The following is a 12,646-nucleotide window of genomic DNA, read 5'->3' as shown; positions in this document are numbered from 1 at the left end:
CCTTGTTATAAATGCGAGAATGTGTTTGTTTGTTGGTTTGTCCTTCAATCACGTCGCAACGGTGCAACGGATTGACGTGATTTTTTGCATGGGTATAGTTAAAGACCTTGAGAGTGGCATAGGCTACTTTTTTCCCGTGAAATCAAAGAGTTCCCACGGGATATTTAAAAATCTAAATCCACGCGTACGAAGTCCATAGATTTTTTTAACTTTTTGAATAATTTAACCAAAGAGGATGTATTCAAACGCATTGCTGTCGATATCTTCTCAGAATTTCATACTTTCCGACCCGGTAATGCAGTAATTATAACAAAACAGGAAGCTAAAAAAAATAGAGCCAGTGTCACTCGGGAGTCGGGATGATCTCTCTCTCTCCGGTCGTTCCTTCATTGCTGAAGATCGTGGTCCTGGCAAACTGCCCTCGAATGGCTTATCTGTTTCCATCGGCTTCTGTCGGTGGCCATTTTTACCATCCACACCTGCTTGACTCCTTTAGCTGGTCGGACCACCTAGTTGGTGAGCGGCCTCTCGGTCTTTTGCGTTCAGTGTTGCCCGTCACTATGAGCTTTTCTAAGCTGTCGTCCCCCCGCCGTATGATGTGGCCGAAATATGAGAGTAATCGTTGGTAACATATGGAGGTGAGTCGAGCAGTGATTCCGAGTTGCGAAAGGATAGACACGTTTGTGCGTTTGACAGTCCACGGAATCCGTAGCATCCGCCTCCAGCACCACATTTCAAACGCGTCTATTCTTTGCCTTTCTCTTGCTTTGATAGTCCATGTCTCTACTCCATACATAAAAATTGGGAAGATGAAGGCACGAACGAGACGGATCTTGGTTTTGAGTGATATGCCTCTGTTCTTCCAAATCCCAATTAATCCTGTCATGGCATTTTTCGCCATCGCAATGCGTCATCGGGATGATTAGTATTTTAGCGATGTCCAATATACCTAAATCTGTTTAGGAATTTAGAAGTAATAATGGGTTAAAGAAACTCACAATTGTTATGCTTTTATTATCTTTGGTTAATCGAATTGGTAAGTAGGTAAAGTAGGTATATAATTACGTACTAAGCATCTGTACGTCTGACCGTGGAACCCATTGTAACAGTAAAAACCGGCCAAGTGCGAGTCAGGCTCGCGCAATGAGGGTTCCGTACTACAGTCGTATTTTTTCGACATTTTGCACGATAATTCAAAAACTATGATGCATAAAAATAAATAAAAATCTGTTTTAGAATGTACAGGTGAAGATCTTTTATATGATACCCCACTTGATATAGTTATCTCACTTCGAAAGTTGAAAATACTAATTATTAGTTCATGACCACAATTTAATTTTTTTTGTGTGATCTAACCCTAAATTCACGGTTTTCAGATTTTTCCCCAAATGTCAGCTATAAGATCTACCTACCTGACAAATTTCATGATTCTAGGTCCACGGGAAGTACCCTGTAGGTTTCTTGACAGACAGACAACAAAGTAATCCTATAAGGGTTCAGTTTTTCCTTTTGAGGTACGGAACCCTAAAAATGGTAAAATGTACTCGATGTGACCGAGTTTACACAACTGAGTACTCTCAATTTCAGAACGCATTAGATTGTGCGTTGTCATCTGCCATGGACCAGCCGAACCCATTCCTATCTCATAAAGTTATGGCTAACGATTAACGTGGGCATACCATAAAAACCATGTCGCATCGCAGCATAATATGAAGCACTCTTAGAATCACTATAAATAAATAAATAAATAAATACACTTTATTTGCACAACCACAAGAAGGATTACATTAAAGAATAAAAAACACAGACAGAAGGAAGATACAAAAGGCTGCCTTATCGCTAATTAGCGATCTCTACCAGGCAACCTTAAAGATTGGAAAGTATAAGGAAAATTAGACACTATAGAAAATATCAAGACAATTGGGTATTTTCCTACTTTTGAATTTGATAAATATTATTACTTTACTAAACTAGTATAAAAATAATGGCGTACGCTTAAAAAAACATTAAAATCCAACAAAGGTTAACAAAGTTACAGGCATTTTAATTTTGGAGTGGGAGGGTCTTCTATCCCTTTCTCGCAAATCGAAAATTTGTATGAAACCGCACAAAGCTACTATGGCATTAGTAAGGTGTGACGTCACAATGCTATATCGCTATCTCTGTCTAATCAGAAATATTTAAATGCTTATAACTTTTTTGTTATTTGATCGGTTTAATTAGTTTTTTCAGTTTACGTCATTATTTTTATCCTAGTTTATAATAAAGTAATAAAAAAATGGAGGCAAATACCCAATTGTTAAGGTCAAATGTCAATAAAAATCTTTGCTACAACCAAAATTTGTTTCCAGGATGAAATGCAAGCATGGACGCCCGTGCTGACCAACATAGCACTCCTCATCATCGCGTCCGTCCACTGCCTGGTGTGCATCGTCTCCATCTACCACCTGTCCAAGCGCGTCTGCCCTTGCTTCCGGCCCAAGCAGCCCTTCGACCACAACCAGTTCGACCCGACCTTCAAGCCGGTCCAGCCTTGTGTCTTCCACGTGGATGAGATCAAGAAGGCTCAGGATGCGGAGAAGGTTCGGGGCCACGAGCTCTGCAAGGAGTTGGAGGCGAAACTGGAGAGGGATACTATGAAGAAGAAAAAGGTAAGTTACGATAACCTCTATGTTTCTTCAAGTTCAAATTCCTAAAAGGCCGGCAACGTATCGGCGGTTCCTCTGGTGCTGCAAATGTTCATGGGCGGCGGTGAACACTTAACATCAGGTGACCCGCCTGCTCGTTTGCTCGCTATCTCTATAAAAAAAAAGTTTTGTATGCTTTGAAAAACTATAGTTTGCCCCATCAATTGACAGAATATATTATGTCGTTTGCGTGATCAGATGCATCCATCTTAGGTTTATGGTTCTTATTTTCTACCTAGTGTTAATAATGAGACCGAAAGCGTATTTAGAATCGCTTTCTTTTAATGTCTTAGCTAATTTCTTATTCCTTTGTTTTACGGACATTTTTATTTTACAGTGCCCAAACTCAAAGTCAGTATTTAGTTAAATTTTGTGCAGAAGTTGTCTGAAAATTAACTAACCATACCTTGCGTTTCTTTCTTGTTTTATACATGACTAGCTTATGCTCGCGACTTCGTCCCCGTGGACTACAAAAATTTCAAACCCCTATTTCACCCCCTTAGGGGTTGAATTTTCAAAAATCTTTTCTTAGCGGACGCCGACGTCATAATAGCTATGTGCATGCCAAATTTCAGCCCGATCCGTCCAGTGGTTTGAGCTGTGCGTTGATAGATCAGTCAGTCAGTCAGTCACCTTTCCTTTTATATATTTAATATATATTAATATATGATATATAGTTTTACATGATTGTATGAATCTGTAATAATTGAAAGTTTTTTGGTAAGTAAATTCTTGTTAGATGCCTGCAAGCCCCCGAATAGATCATTATACAAGTAAATTGGTTGTTTACAGAAAATTGTAGTCGTAGTCTATTATTATGTAGTAATTATAGATCAGGTTAGGACAATTTAGTTGAAAAATATAACCTCACAACCAGTGGCGTGCAACTCATAGAGGCATAAAAGCGCTGCTTACCCAAGAAATAGTTAACTCGGTTGAAATTGCTCAATGCTCATTATTCTTTGACTTGCTTACCTAACTACTGCTTACCCTGGCTTTAAACCCTATGCACGCCACTGCTCACAACATGTTCGCCTTGACTCGAGTGCGTGACCATATATCGTAAAAACAATATTCTTGAGTATAATATATCAAACTATTTTTTTTTACTTACCTATACCTACTTTAAAGACTGATGAATGGGTAATTTAATGACCAATCTCCTCAAGATTAATTAGAAAAAAAACCGGCCAAGTGTGAGTCAGACTCGCGCACCGAGGATTCCGTACTACAGTCGTATTTTTTCGACATATTGCACGATAATAACAAACTATTAAGCATATAAATAAAAATCTGTTTTAGAATCCCTTTCATATGAGATCTGATCCTATGTTACTTATCTGTGCGTATGTGCGTTCGGAGGTGTCACCAAAGTTCTTCAGTGCAATCAGACCTGCGCTCAATTTCTAACACTGAATGATAGCCACCGAGCTCATTTTTTGATCCATTGAAAGTTTTCTACGAAAAAATATTTTAATATCACCCAGTGAAGCAGCAATGTAGAACCAACCAACCTCGGTGGCTATATCATTTAGTGTTAGACACTGAGTTAGCGAATCACCTAGCTGATCCTTTGTTACTTTTCTGTGTTAGGAGGAGTCACCAGAGTTCGGCAGCGCGAACAGCAAGGAGAAGCTGGTGACGCGGTGGCTGGGGCGGCACCACGCGCCGCCCAACACGGTCCCGCGCCGCAGCAAGGGCGTGCGCAAGCCCAGGAAGCCGCACCAGCCGCCCGTCATGCTGGTGCCCGCACACCCTGCCAGCACGGTGAGTGGTAGCTCTAATCAAGAATACCTTCTTTTCTCTAAGGGCCTGAGGAAACAGTGGTACTAATTCTGAGCACAACCTAATTTTAGAGTATTCGCATGCTCTTCTTACTAATGTAATATGAAAAGGACAGACACAGTTTGACAGTTTTAAATTTAATTTTTAGATGTTAAAAAACCCGTGATTTTAGCGCGCAGTCGCGAACCTACTGTTTAAATTTGTATTGTGCACTATTTAGAGTCTTTAAATGTGAAAGTCATGTTCCGTTCCTTTTTTAGCATTGTTAAAAAGAAAAGGATGCAGATACTCTAAATTTAGTTTAGAGAAAGACAACGGAATCGGCGCCAATGGACAACCAAAAATTGGTGAATTTCTGACGTCAGATTTCCTGGTTACTTAAATCGTAATAATTCTCCCTTTTTAGTACGCTTGTACTTATTATTTGATGTCAGGTACCAAATAAATCAAAAGGTATAAATCTTGGGAGGGCTAGGACATCCAAATTCTCTCATGGTCCAATCGATCACCTTTTGATCACTTTAATAGTATAAGTCCCGCAAATTGCTATTGCGCTGGAGCCATGTGTTACTAACACCGAAATGACGTCATTTTGACGTCAGCCGAAACAAAATTCCTATATTTATTATTTTTTATGTTACTAGCTTATGCTCGCGACTTCATCCGCGTTGACTACACAAATTTCAAACCCCTATTTCACCCCCTTAGGGGTTTAATTTTCACAAACCCTTTCTCAGCGGATGCCTTCGTCATTATAGCTATCTAAATTCTACATGCCAAATTTCAGCCCGATCCGTCCAGTAGTTTGAGCTGTGCGTTGATCAGTCAGTCAGTCAGTCAGTCGCCTTTCCCTTTTATATAATATTTAGATTGAAGTAAATTGAGTTTAAACTTAAGCATTTCTTGCCATATATAGCCAAGTAAGGATATTTTCAATATCTTTATTTAGTTAGGTAATATATAAAAACTACATAAATGGCAGGTATTTTCTAACCGGCCTCTAGGTTTCCATCCATCATTGAATTTTCCTTATTCGATTCATTCAAACATTCGATTTCTAGCATTCACCTTATTTAGCTTTTCAAGAATTTCACTGTATAACTAACGTTAGGCACCTACACTGCGATAGCCTAGTGGTTAGGACGTCCGTCTTCTAATCGGAGGCCGGGGGTTCGATCCCGGGCACGCACCCCTAACTTTTCGGAGTTTTTAACGGTGAAAGAAAACATCGCGAGGAAACCTGCACGCCTGAGAGTTCTTCATAATGTTCTCAAAGATGTGTGAAGTCTACCAATCCGCAAATGGCCAGCGTGGTAGACTATGGCCAAAACCCTTCTCACCCTGAGAGGAGTGAGCCAGCGATGGGTTGGTCATGATGATGAGGTAATTAAAGCAATAACGTAAGTAGATGTTTTATTTGATTAAATAATGCAGAGATATAATAAAACTTTAGATTCCTATTTCAATCATCATCATCATCATGATCAACTTATCGCCGCGCCGCTCACTACAGAACCCACCTATAAAATAAACTCAAAGCTCAAATTTTTACAAGAATAGAATTTGTGATCCCTTAGGAAAAAATCCATTCATTCTAATCCGCAGACCATGACGTCTCATAACTTTACGTAATATAATCACCATAGTCAAAACAAAAACTACATTCCTAAACAATACGTAGATATGCAAGTTTTTTTGCAGGCCACTTATAGTCGTAAATAATAGATAATATGTCCCAATTGCTAATGCGCGTGGCCGCCATTTTAGTCACGTCAGCACTAGACTAAAGTTTCGAGCTAATGATTTCGATGTTATTCAAGTCATTTCGATGTTAATGAGACATGGTTCCAGCGCAATAGCAATTTGCGGGACTTATAATGCCTACGACTTTGTCCGCATAAGTTTCGGTTTCCAAAAATCCCTTGGGAACTCTTTGATTTTTCGGAATAAAAAATAGCTTTTATATTTTGGTCCCCGTGATTCTACATTTATCTCTTACCAGATAAGTGATGCTCGCGACGTCTTCGGCAGACAGACAGACATACACACTTTTGCATTTATATAACAGTATGGATTAGCATAGCATTTAGTAACAAATATATTATGTTATAGTATATCTTAGGTAACAAAGAAACATAAGACAGGTTTTAATCTGTGATCGATTCCGCATGCCGCGACCTCTCTTCCTGAAACAGACGACCAGTCATGCTAATCGTTTGTTTTGATTGTATATGTGACCTAGACATGCCCATCTAGATATTAGAATGTGAAATGCCTACCTACTTCTACTTGCTCGATGCTATGAATGAAATGAGAATTATTTTTCATATTTATTTTTTGTGAGCATGTGTATTTATAAATTTAAAGTAGTTTGTGATCAGTACCCTTATTATAAATGCGAAAGTGTGTTTGTTTGTTGGTTTATTGGTTTGTTGGTTTGTCCTTCAATCACGTCACAACGGTGCAACGGATCGACGTGATTTTTTGCATGGGTATAGTTGAAGGCCTGGAGATTGACATAGGCTACTTTTTATCCCAAAAATCAAAGAGTTCCTACGGGATTTTTAAAAACCCAATTCCTCGCGGACGAAGTCGCGGGCATCAGCTAGTAAATAAATAGATAGGAGTCATTCATTCTTTAAACTGACCATACTAAACAAAATTGATGTTTTCGGACAGTTCATAGAGGTAGTATTCGTATAAGGTCCAATGTCATACTAATTTTGACAAGCTCACAGCTTTACAGGACACTACTGTTAGGTAAGGTACGGAACCCTTCGTGCGTGAGTCCGACTCGCACTTGGACGGTTTTTAAACTTTTTTGTTTTGGGGAAAAGTAGCTTCGTACTATTGTTTATGTCAGTACTAGTTGATGCCCGAGACTTCGTCCGCGTGGAATTAGGTTTTTTAAATCCCGTGCGAACTCTTTGATTTTCCGGGATAAAAAGTAGCCTACGTCACTCTCCAGGTCTTTATCTATACCCATGCAAAAAATCACGTCAATCCGTTGCACCGTTGCGACGTGATTGAAGGACAAACCAACAAACAAACGCATTTTCACAATTATAATATGGGTACTGATAGGCAAACGCTTGACCACAATCACACCTGATGGAAAGTGATGATGTGGCCTTGGTCAAAGAATTAGTTTGGCCATCCAAAGGGGTAATGCTGCCAGCATCTTGGGTACAATGCCTCGCTGCGGTGGTCTCAATTAGGTTTTAGATTCAATTTAATTTATTTTAGTTTTAATTTAATGTTGTTTTATTTTATTCTTAATTCAGATTTAAGTTTTTTTAATACCCTTTTTTAAATCTATATTCAATCCAAATATCCAAATTAGGTTGTCCCGACAACAAAAAAATATTCAAACGGGAAGTTCGTCATGTCCACCGGATAAATATTACTAAATGTTTCCTTAGGAAATGCTTCATTACCATTAGTATTTAGTAGGCACTGGGTAACCACAAGTGCGGAACCAGTGGCGGCCCGCACGCTAGTGTTTTTGCCGCGGCGCCGCCCGTTCCGCTCTCATAGCCACGGATTATTGCACTCAGCGCGCCTACTGGCTGTGACTGCATTTAGATGTGAGATCTAATCTCATAATTCATAAGTTTCTTGAATCGTGGTTGAAATGTTCACCAATTAGTGAATTTTTTTTTTTATTTTTTTTTATTCAGTTACAAGTTAGCCCATGACTGCAATCTCACCTGATGGTAAGTGATGATGCAGTCTAAGATGATAGCGGGCTAACCTGGAAGGGGTATGGCAGTTTTTTATTTATTTTATTAAACCCATACCCCTTTGGTTTCTACACGGCATCGTACCGGAACGCTTAATCGCTTGGCGGCACGGCTTTGCCAGTAGGGTGGTAACTAGCTACGGCCGAAGCCTCCCACCAGACCAGACCAGAAATTTAGAAATTATAAAATTCCAAACCCCTGCCAGGAATCGAACCCGGGACCTCCCACTAATAAGACCACAGCGCTCACCACTGCGCCAGGGAGGTCGTCGAAATAGTGCTATGATACTATCTATCAGCCGTACTCAGAGTCGCTTAATCGTTACTTAAGTTTAGTTAAAACGAGACAGAGCTATATCTCTCACATAAATCTGTCTCGTTTTAACTCAATCTTAAGTAACGATTAGCGACTCTCAGGCTGAGATCTATAGAGCGCACTTTGACTTTGCTTAGACTTAAGATTGAGTTAATACGAGACAGATTTATGTGAGAGATATAGCTCTGTCTCGTTTTAACTCTGTCTTAAGTCAGAGTGCGCTCTATAGATTTCACCCTGAGTACGGCTGTTAGACTTGGGTACAGTACGCGCGGCGAGAGTTTGGCTTTGACCGTTATTGCGCAGAAATCAGAAATTGGGTATCAACGGGCAATTAGTGGGGTGCGGGGCGGGTGTGTAGGCGCACGCGGTGCTCTGATTGGCGCTCCACTGCTCCAGTCGTTCCCTGCCTCTGTTTGTACAATCACGTTCACAAGTGAATTGCTATTTCTAATAGCAGCTAATCTGAATAGCACTGCTGCTAAGACTTTTTTTTAATGTTAACTTTTGTATTTAATAATTATTTTAAGTTTTCTTTTGTTTGTATGTACCAATTTTACATGTATCTTGGTGTTAGCCTTTTATTTCATAAATTAATATTTGAGGCTATTTGACTAAAATAAAGAAAATACAAAGTCTTCATTTGACTTAAATTTAAATATAAAAAAAATATATAAGTCTTGATTTGAATAAATTCAGTATAAACATTTTTACAAGTCATGATACTAAAATCATAACGTCTATAAATAAGATCTTTTGGCGGGATTAACGCCCAGTCTTGCGCTGTCAGTATTGACGCATTTTTAATATCGGTCCACGACCGTAAATTTACGAATTACCTAATAAAGTGAATAATCAATAATTGCTAAACAAGTAAACGAAATAAAGTCACGGTAAATAACTAATAGTGCTCGAGAGAAATAAAAGTTTTACTAAACGGGCTATGTATGTCTATCATTTCATCGAGCAACCTGGCTACGATTTAATACTTGGAATAAATAATTTTATTAAAAAACAATTATTTAGAATTTTCATCGCTGTCTCTGTAAACTTTAAAAGGAAATAAACATTTTATATAAGTAAAATAACTATCAATAGTTTTAATAAATGAAGAAGTTTATCTATTTCGTATTATTTTCTAGCATTATTACCACTGTACATGAATTTTGACCCACTCAAATATCCAACCTGGTACATAAAAAAGGAAAAGTATTGTGTGCGTGACAGTACCCATGCGCAGTAATCCCCTCCACCCGAAGGTCAAAGCCAAACTCTCGCCGCGCGATCTGTAGCCCACTTCAGTTTCGCTCGGGGAATTTCGAAAAATCCGTTCTTGCACCCCACGTAGCCGTCATACGACGTTCGTCTCCTATTCGGGAGGTCGGGGGGTTCGATCCCGGGCACGCACCTCTAACTTTCGGAGTTCTCGCTTTAACGGTGAAGGAAAATACCGTGAGGAACCAAAGGGGTGTGGGGTTTAATAAAAACTGCCACACCCTTCCAGGTCCATCTTAGATTGCATCATCACGTAACCACCAGGTGAGATTGCATTTGCAAGGGCTAACTTGTACGTTGTATCTGAATAAAATAAAAAAGGTAAAAAATCTTCTCTTTCTTATCAGAGGCCTATACGTCTTAATAGCTATTTACATGCCAAATTTCAGCCCGATCCGTCCAGTAGTTTGAGCTGAACATTGATAGATCAGTCAGTCAGTCAGTCAGTCACCTTTTCCTTTTATATATTTAGATTCATCATCATCATCATGATCAACCCATCACCGGCTCACTACATAGCACGGGTCTCTTCTCTTAGTGAGAAGGGTTTTGGCCATAGTCTACCACGCTGGCCATGTGCGGATTGGTAGACTTCACACACCTTTGAGATTATTATGGAGAACTCTCAGGCATGCAGGTTTCCTCACGATTTTTTCCTTCACCGTTAACGCAAATGATATTTAATTATTTAAAACCATATATATTTAGATTAAATGGCTGTAATGTATAGCAATTCAAGAATATTTCTTGCACGAAAACAATTATAATAATTTCTTATTTCGTGCGTTGGAAGTTGGGATAGGAAGCAATTCAATTCTGTTTAAATTTTAATTGTACTTAATTACGAGAAGATTTCATAATAATTATAATAATTTCGTTCGCGAGTAGAGCAGCATTGCTCTACTTATAAAATCGTCAACGGTTTCCGTAATAACTCTACATTTTATTAAAGAATAGCTGATGCTCGCGACTTCGTTCGCGTGGATTTAAGTTTTCAAAAATCCCGTAGGATCTCTATCATTTTCCGGGATAAAAATTAGCCATATGTCACTCTCCAGGTCTTTAACAATACCCATGCAAAAAATCACGTCGATCTGTTGCTCCGTTGCGACGTGATTCAAGGACAAACCAATAAACCAACAAATAAAGACACTTTCGCATTTTTATAATACAAAAAATAATGGGTAGGGATTTTAATTAAAACTAACTGGTTAAATTGACTCAATTTTTACTCGAAAATATAATATTTTCTCTCGTCTGCCAATCCGCACTTGACCAACAGTCTGCCAATCCGCATTTGGCCAGCGCGGTAGACTATGGCTAAACCCTTATCATTCTGAAAGGAGACCTGTGCTCTGACGTCGTGAACATCATCTAGGTATTTGGTACGGAGTTAGTTTACATCCCGGGGACGGATATACACTAATTTTTGTCCTGGAAAATCAAAGAGCTTCCGTGGGATTTTTAAAACCCTAGGTATATCTACGAAATCGCGGACATCATCTAATAAATACTACGAATAAACCTTTACAAATAAAATACAACAAGTGTTGTAAAATAGGACATTGTTGCTATTTATTGGAAAACTACTGAATAGTAAACTACTTACCTATTGTTTTAGTCGCAAGCCGCAAAAGTAGACGATAACAAACCTGCGAAATGTTTTACGGACCACATAGTTGTTATGTACCCGTAGTACAAGATTTTACGTCTCACCAAACCAAACCAAATTCGAGAGTCGAAATACTTCCGCGTTACAGTAAACTGGATCTTAATTGCCTTGTTTTAAAGCTCAAGTTTGTCTACACTTCTACAGCCAGCGCTCCAAGCGGAAACATTGCGAAATTAAAATCAGTGGCATTGAATATTTGACTTCAATTCAAGGCTGTTTAGGTCCATTTTACTGTAACGCGGAAGTATTTCGACTCTCGAATTTGGTTTGGTTTGGTGAGACGTAAAATCTTGTACTAGGGGTAATGGTTGTTATTGTGAACACGTCCGGGATGTAGAATGAAGTAAACGCTGGAATGTGGCCCAAGGATGGGCGGCGGGCGGCGGGCGGCGCGCGGGGCGGGCGGCGAAAGTGGCATTGTTCACAACTGTGTTAATATTATGGAAGTAAATCACTAATTTCCCCGACTCGCCGATACGAGCACTGACATATTATGAGCCGGACACATTTAAAACGTAGAGAGAGAGCCAGCGCGTGCCGGACCTTCGTCATTTTATAAAAACTGAAACGTTTCTCTGCGTATTGTCCCCAACACAGGGAGGAAAGATCAGCGACTATGAAGTTTGGATCATAGTGAGATAGTAAAAGTGTGAAAAATCTTACGTCAAACTAGAAAGTCTAATTTTTAGGGTCCCGTACCTCAAAAGGAAAAACGGAACCCTTCTAGGATAACTTTGTTGTCTGTCTGTGGGTCTGTCAAGAAAACCTACAGGGTACTTCCCGTTGACTTTGAATCATGAAATTTGGCAGTTAGGTAGGTCTTATAGCAGACATAAGGGAAAAAGTCTGAAAACCGTAGAGTGCTCATTGCGCGAGCCTGACTCGCACTTGCTCGGTTTTTTTCCTTTTAAGGTAAACGGCACGCTAAATATAAATCTCATGAAAGATTTTAATTCGTTTATAATATAAAAACGTTTGATAGCTCTGTAATAGCCGGCAAAATAACAATTAGTGGAAGTACTGCCAATTTAAAATGCAATTTTATGCATTGTGCATCATAAAAGTGCCTACCATCAAAGCTATCCGGTAGGGCGGTGTCTATTTTTTTTAAATAGAGATAGCGAGCAAACGAGCAGGCGGGTCACATGATGTTAAGTGATTACCGCCGC

The 12,646-nt window shown here is 39.3% G+C and overlaps 1 protein-coding gene across 5 annotated transcripts in view; it reads left to right on the top strand.

Annotated features, from left to right (window-relative positions):
* Positions 1–12,646, top strand: part of LOC117987809 (uncharacterized) — a 67,156-nt gene that overhangs the window by 15,643 nt on the left and 38,867 nt on the right. For all 5 annotated transcript variants that reach the window (XR_011237422.1, XR_011237424.1, XR_011237423.1 and 2 more), the window contains exons 3-4: positions 2,352–2,651; positions 4,281–4,454. Coding sequence is in view for 2 of the 5 variants with exons in the window: in XM_069502412.1 (XP_069358513.1) it covers positions 2,352–2,651; positions 4,281–4,454 (474 nt within the window). In the remaining 3 variants the exon portion in view is untranslated. The remainder of the gene's footprint in view (positions 1–2,351; positions 2,652–4,280; positions 4,455–12,646) is intronic.

Source organism: Maniola hyperantus, chromosome 13 (assembly GCF_902806685.2).
Source record: "Maniola hyperantus chromosome 13, iAphHyp1.2, whole genome shotgun sequence".
Lineage (NCBI taxonomy): Eukaryota > Metazoa > Arthropoda > Insecta > Lepidoptera > Nymphalidae > Maniola > Maniola hyperantus.
Note: the sequence above shows the minus strand (reverse complement) of the source record. Positions and strands in the feature narration are given on the sequence as shown.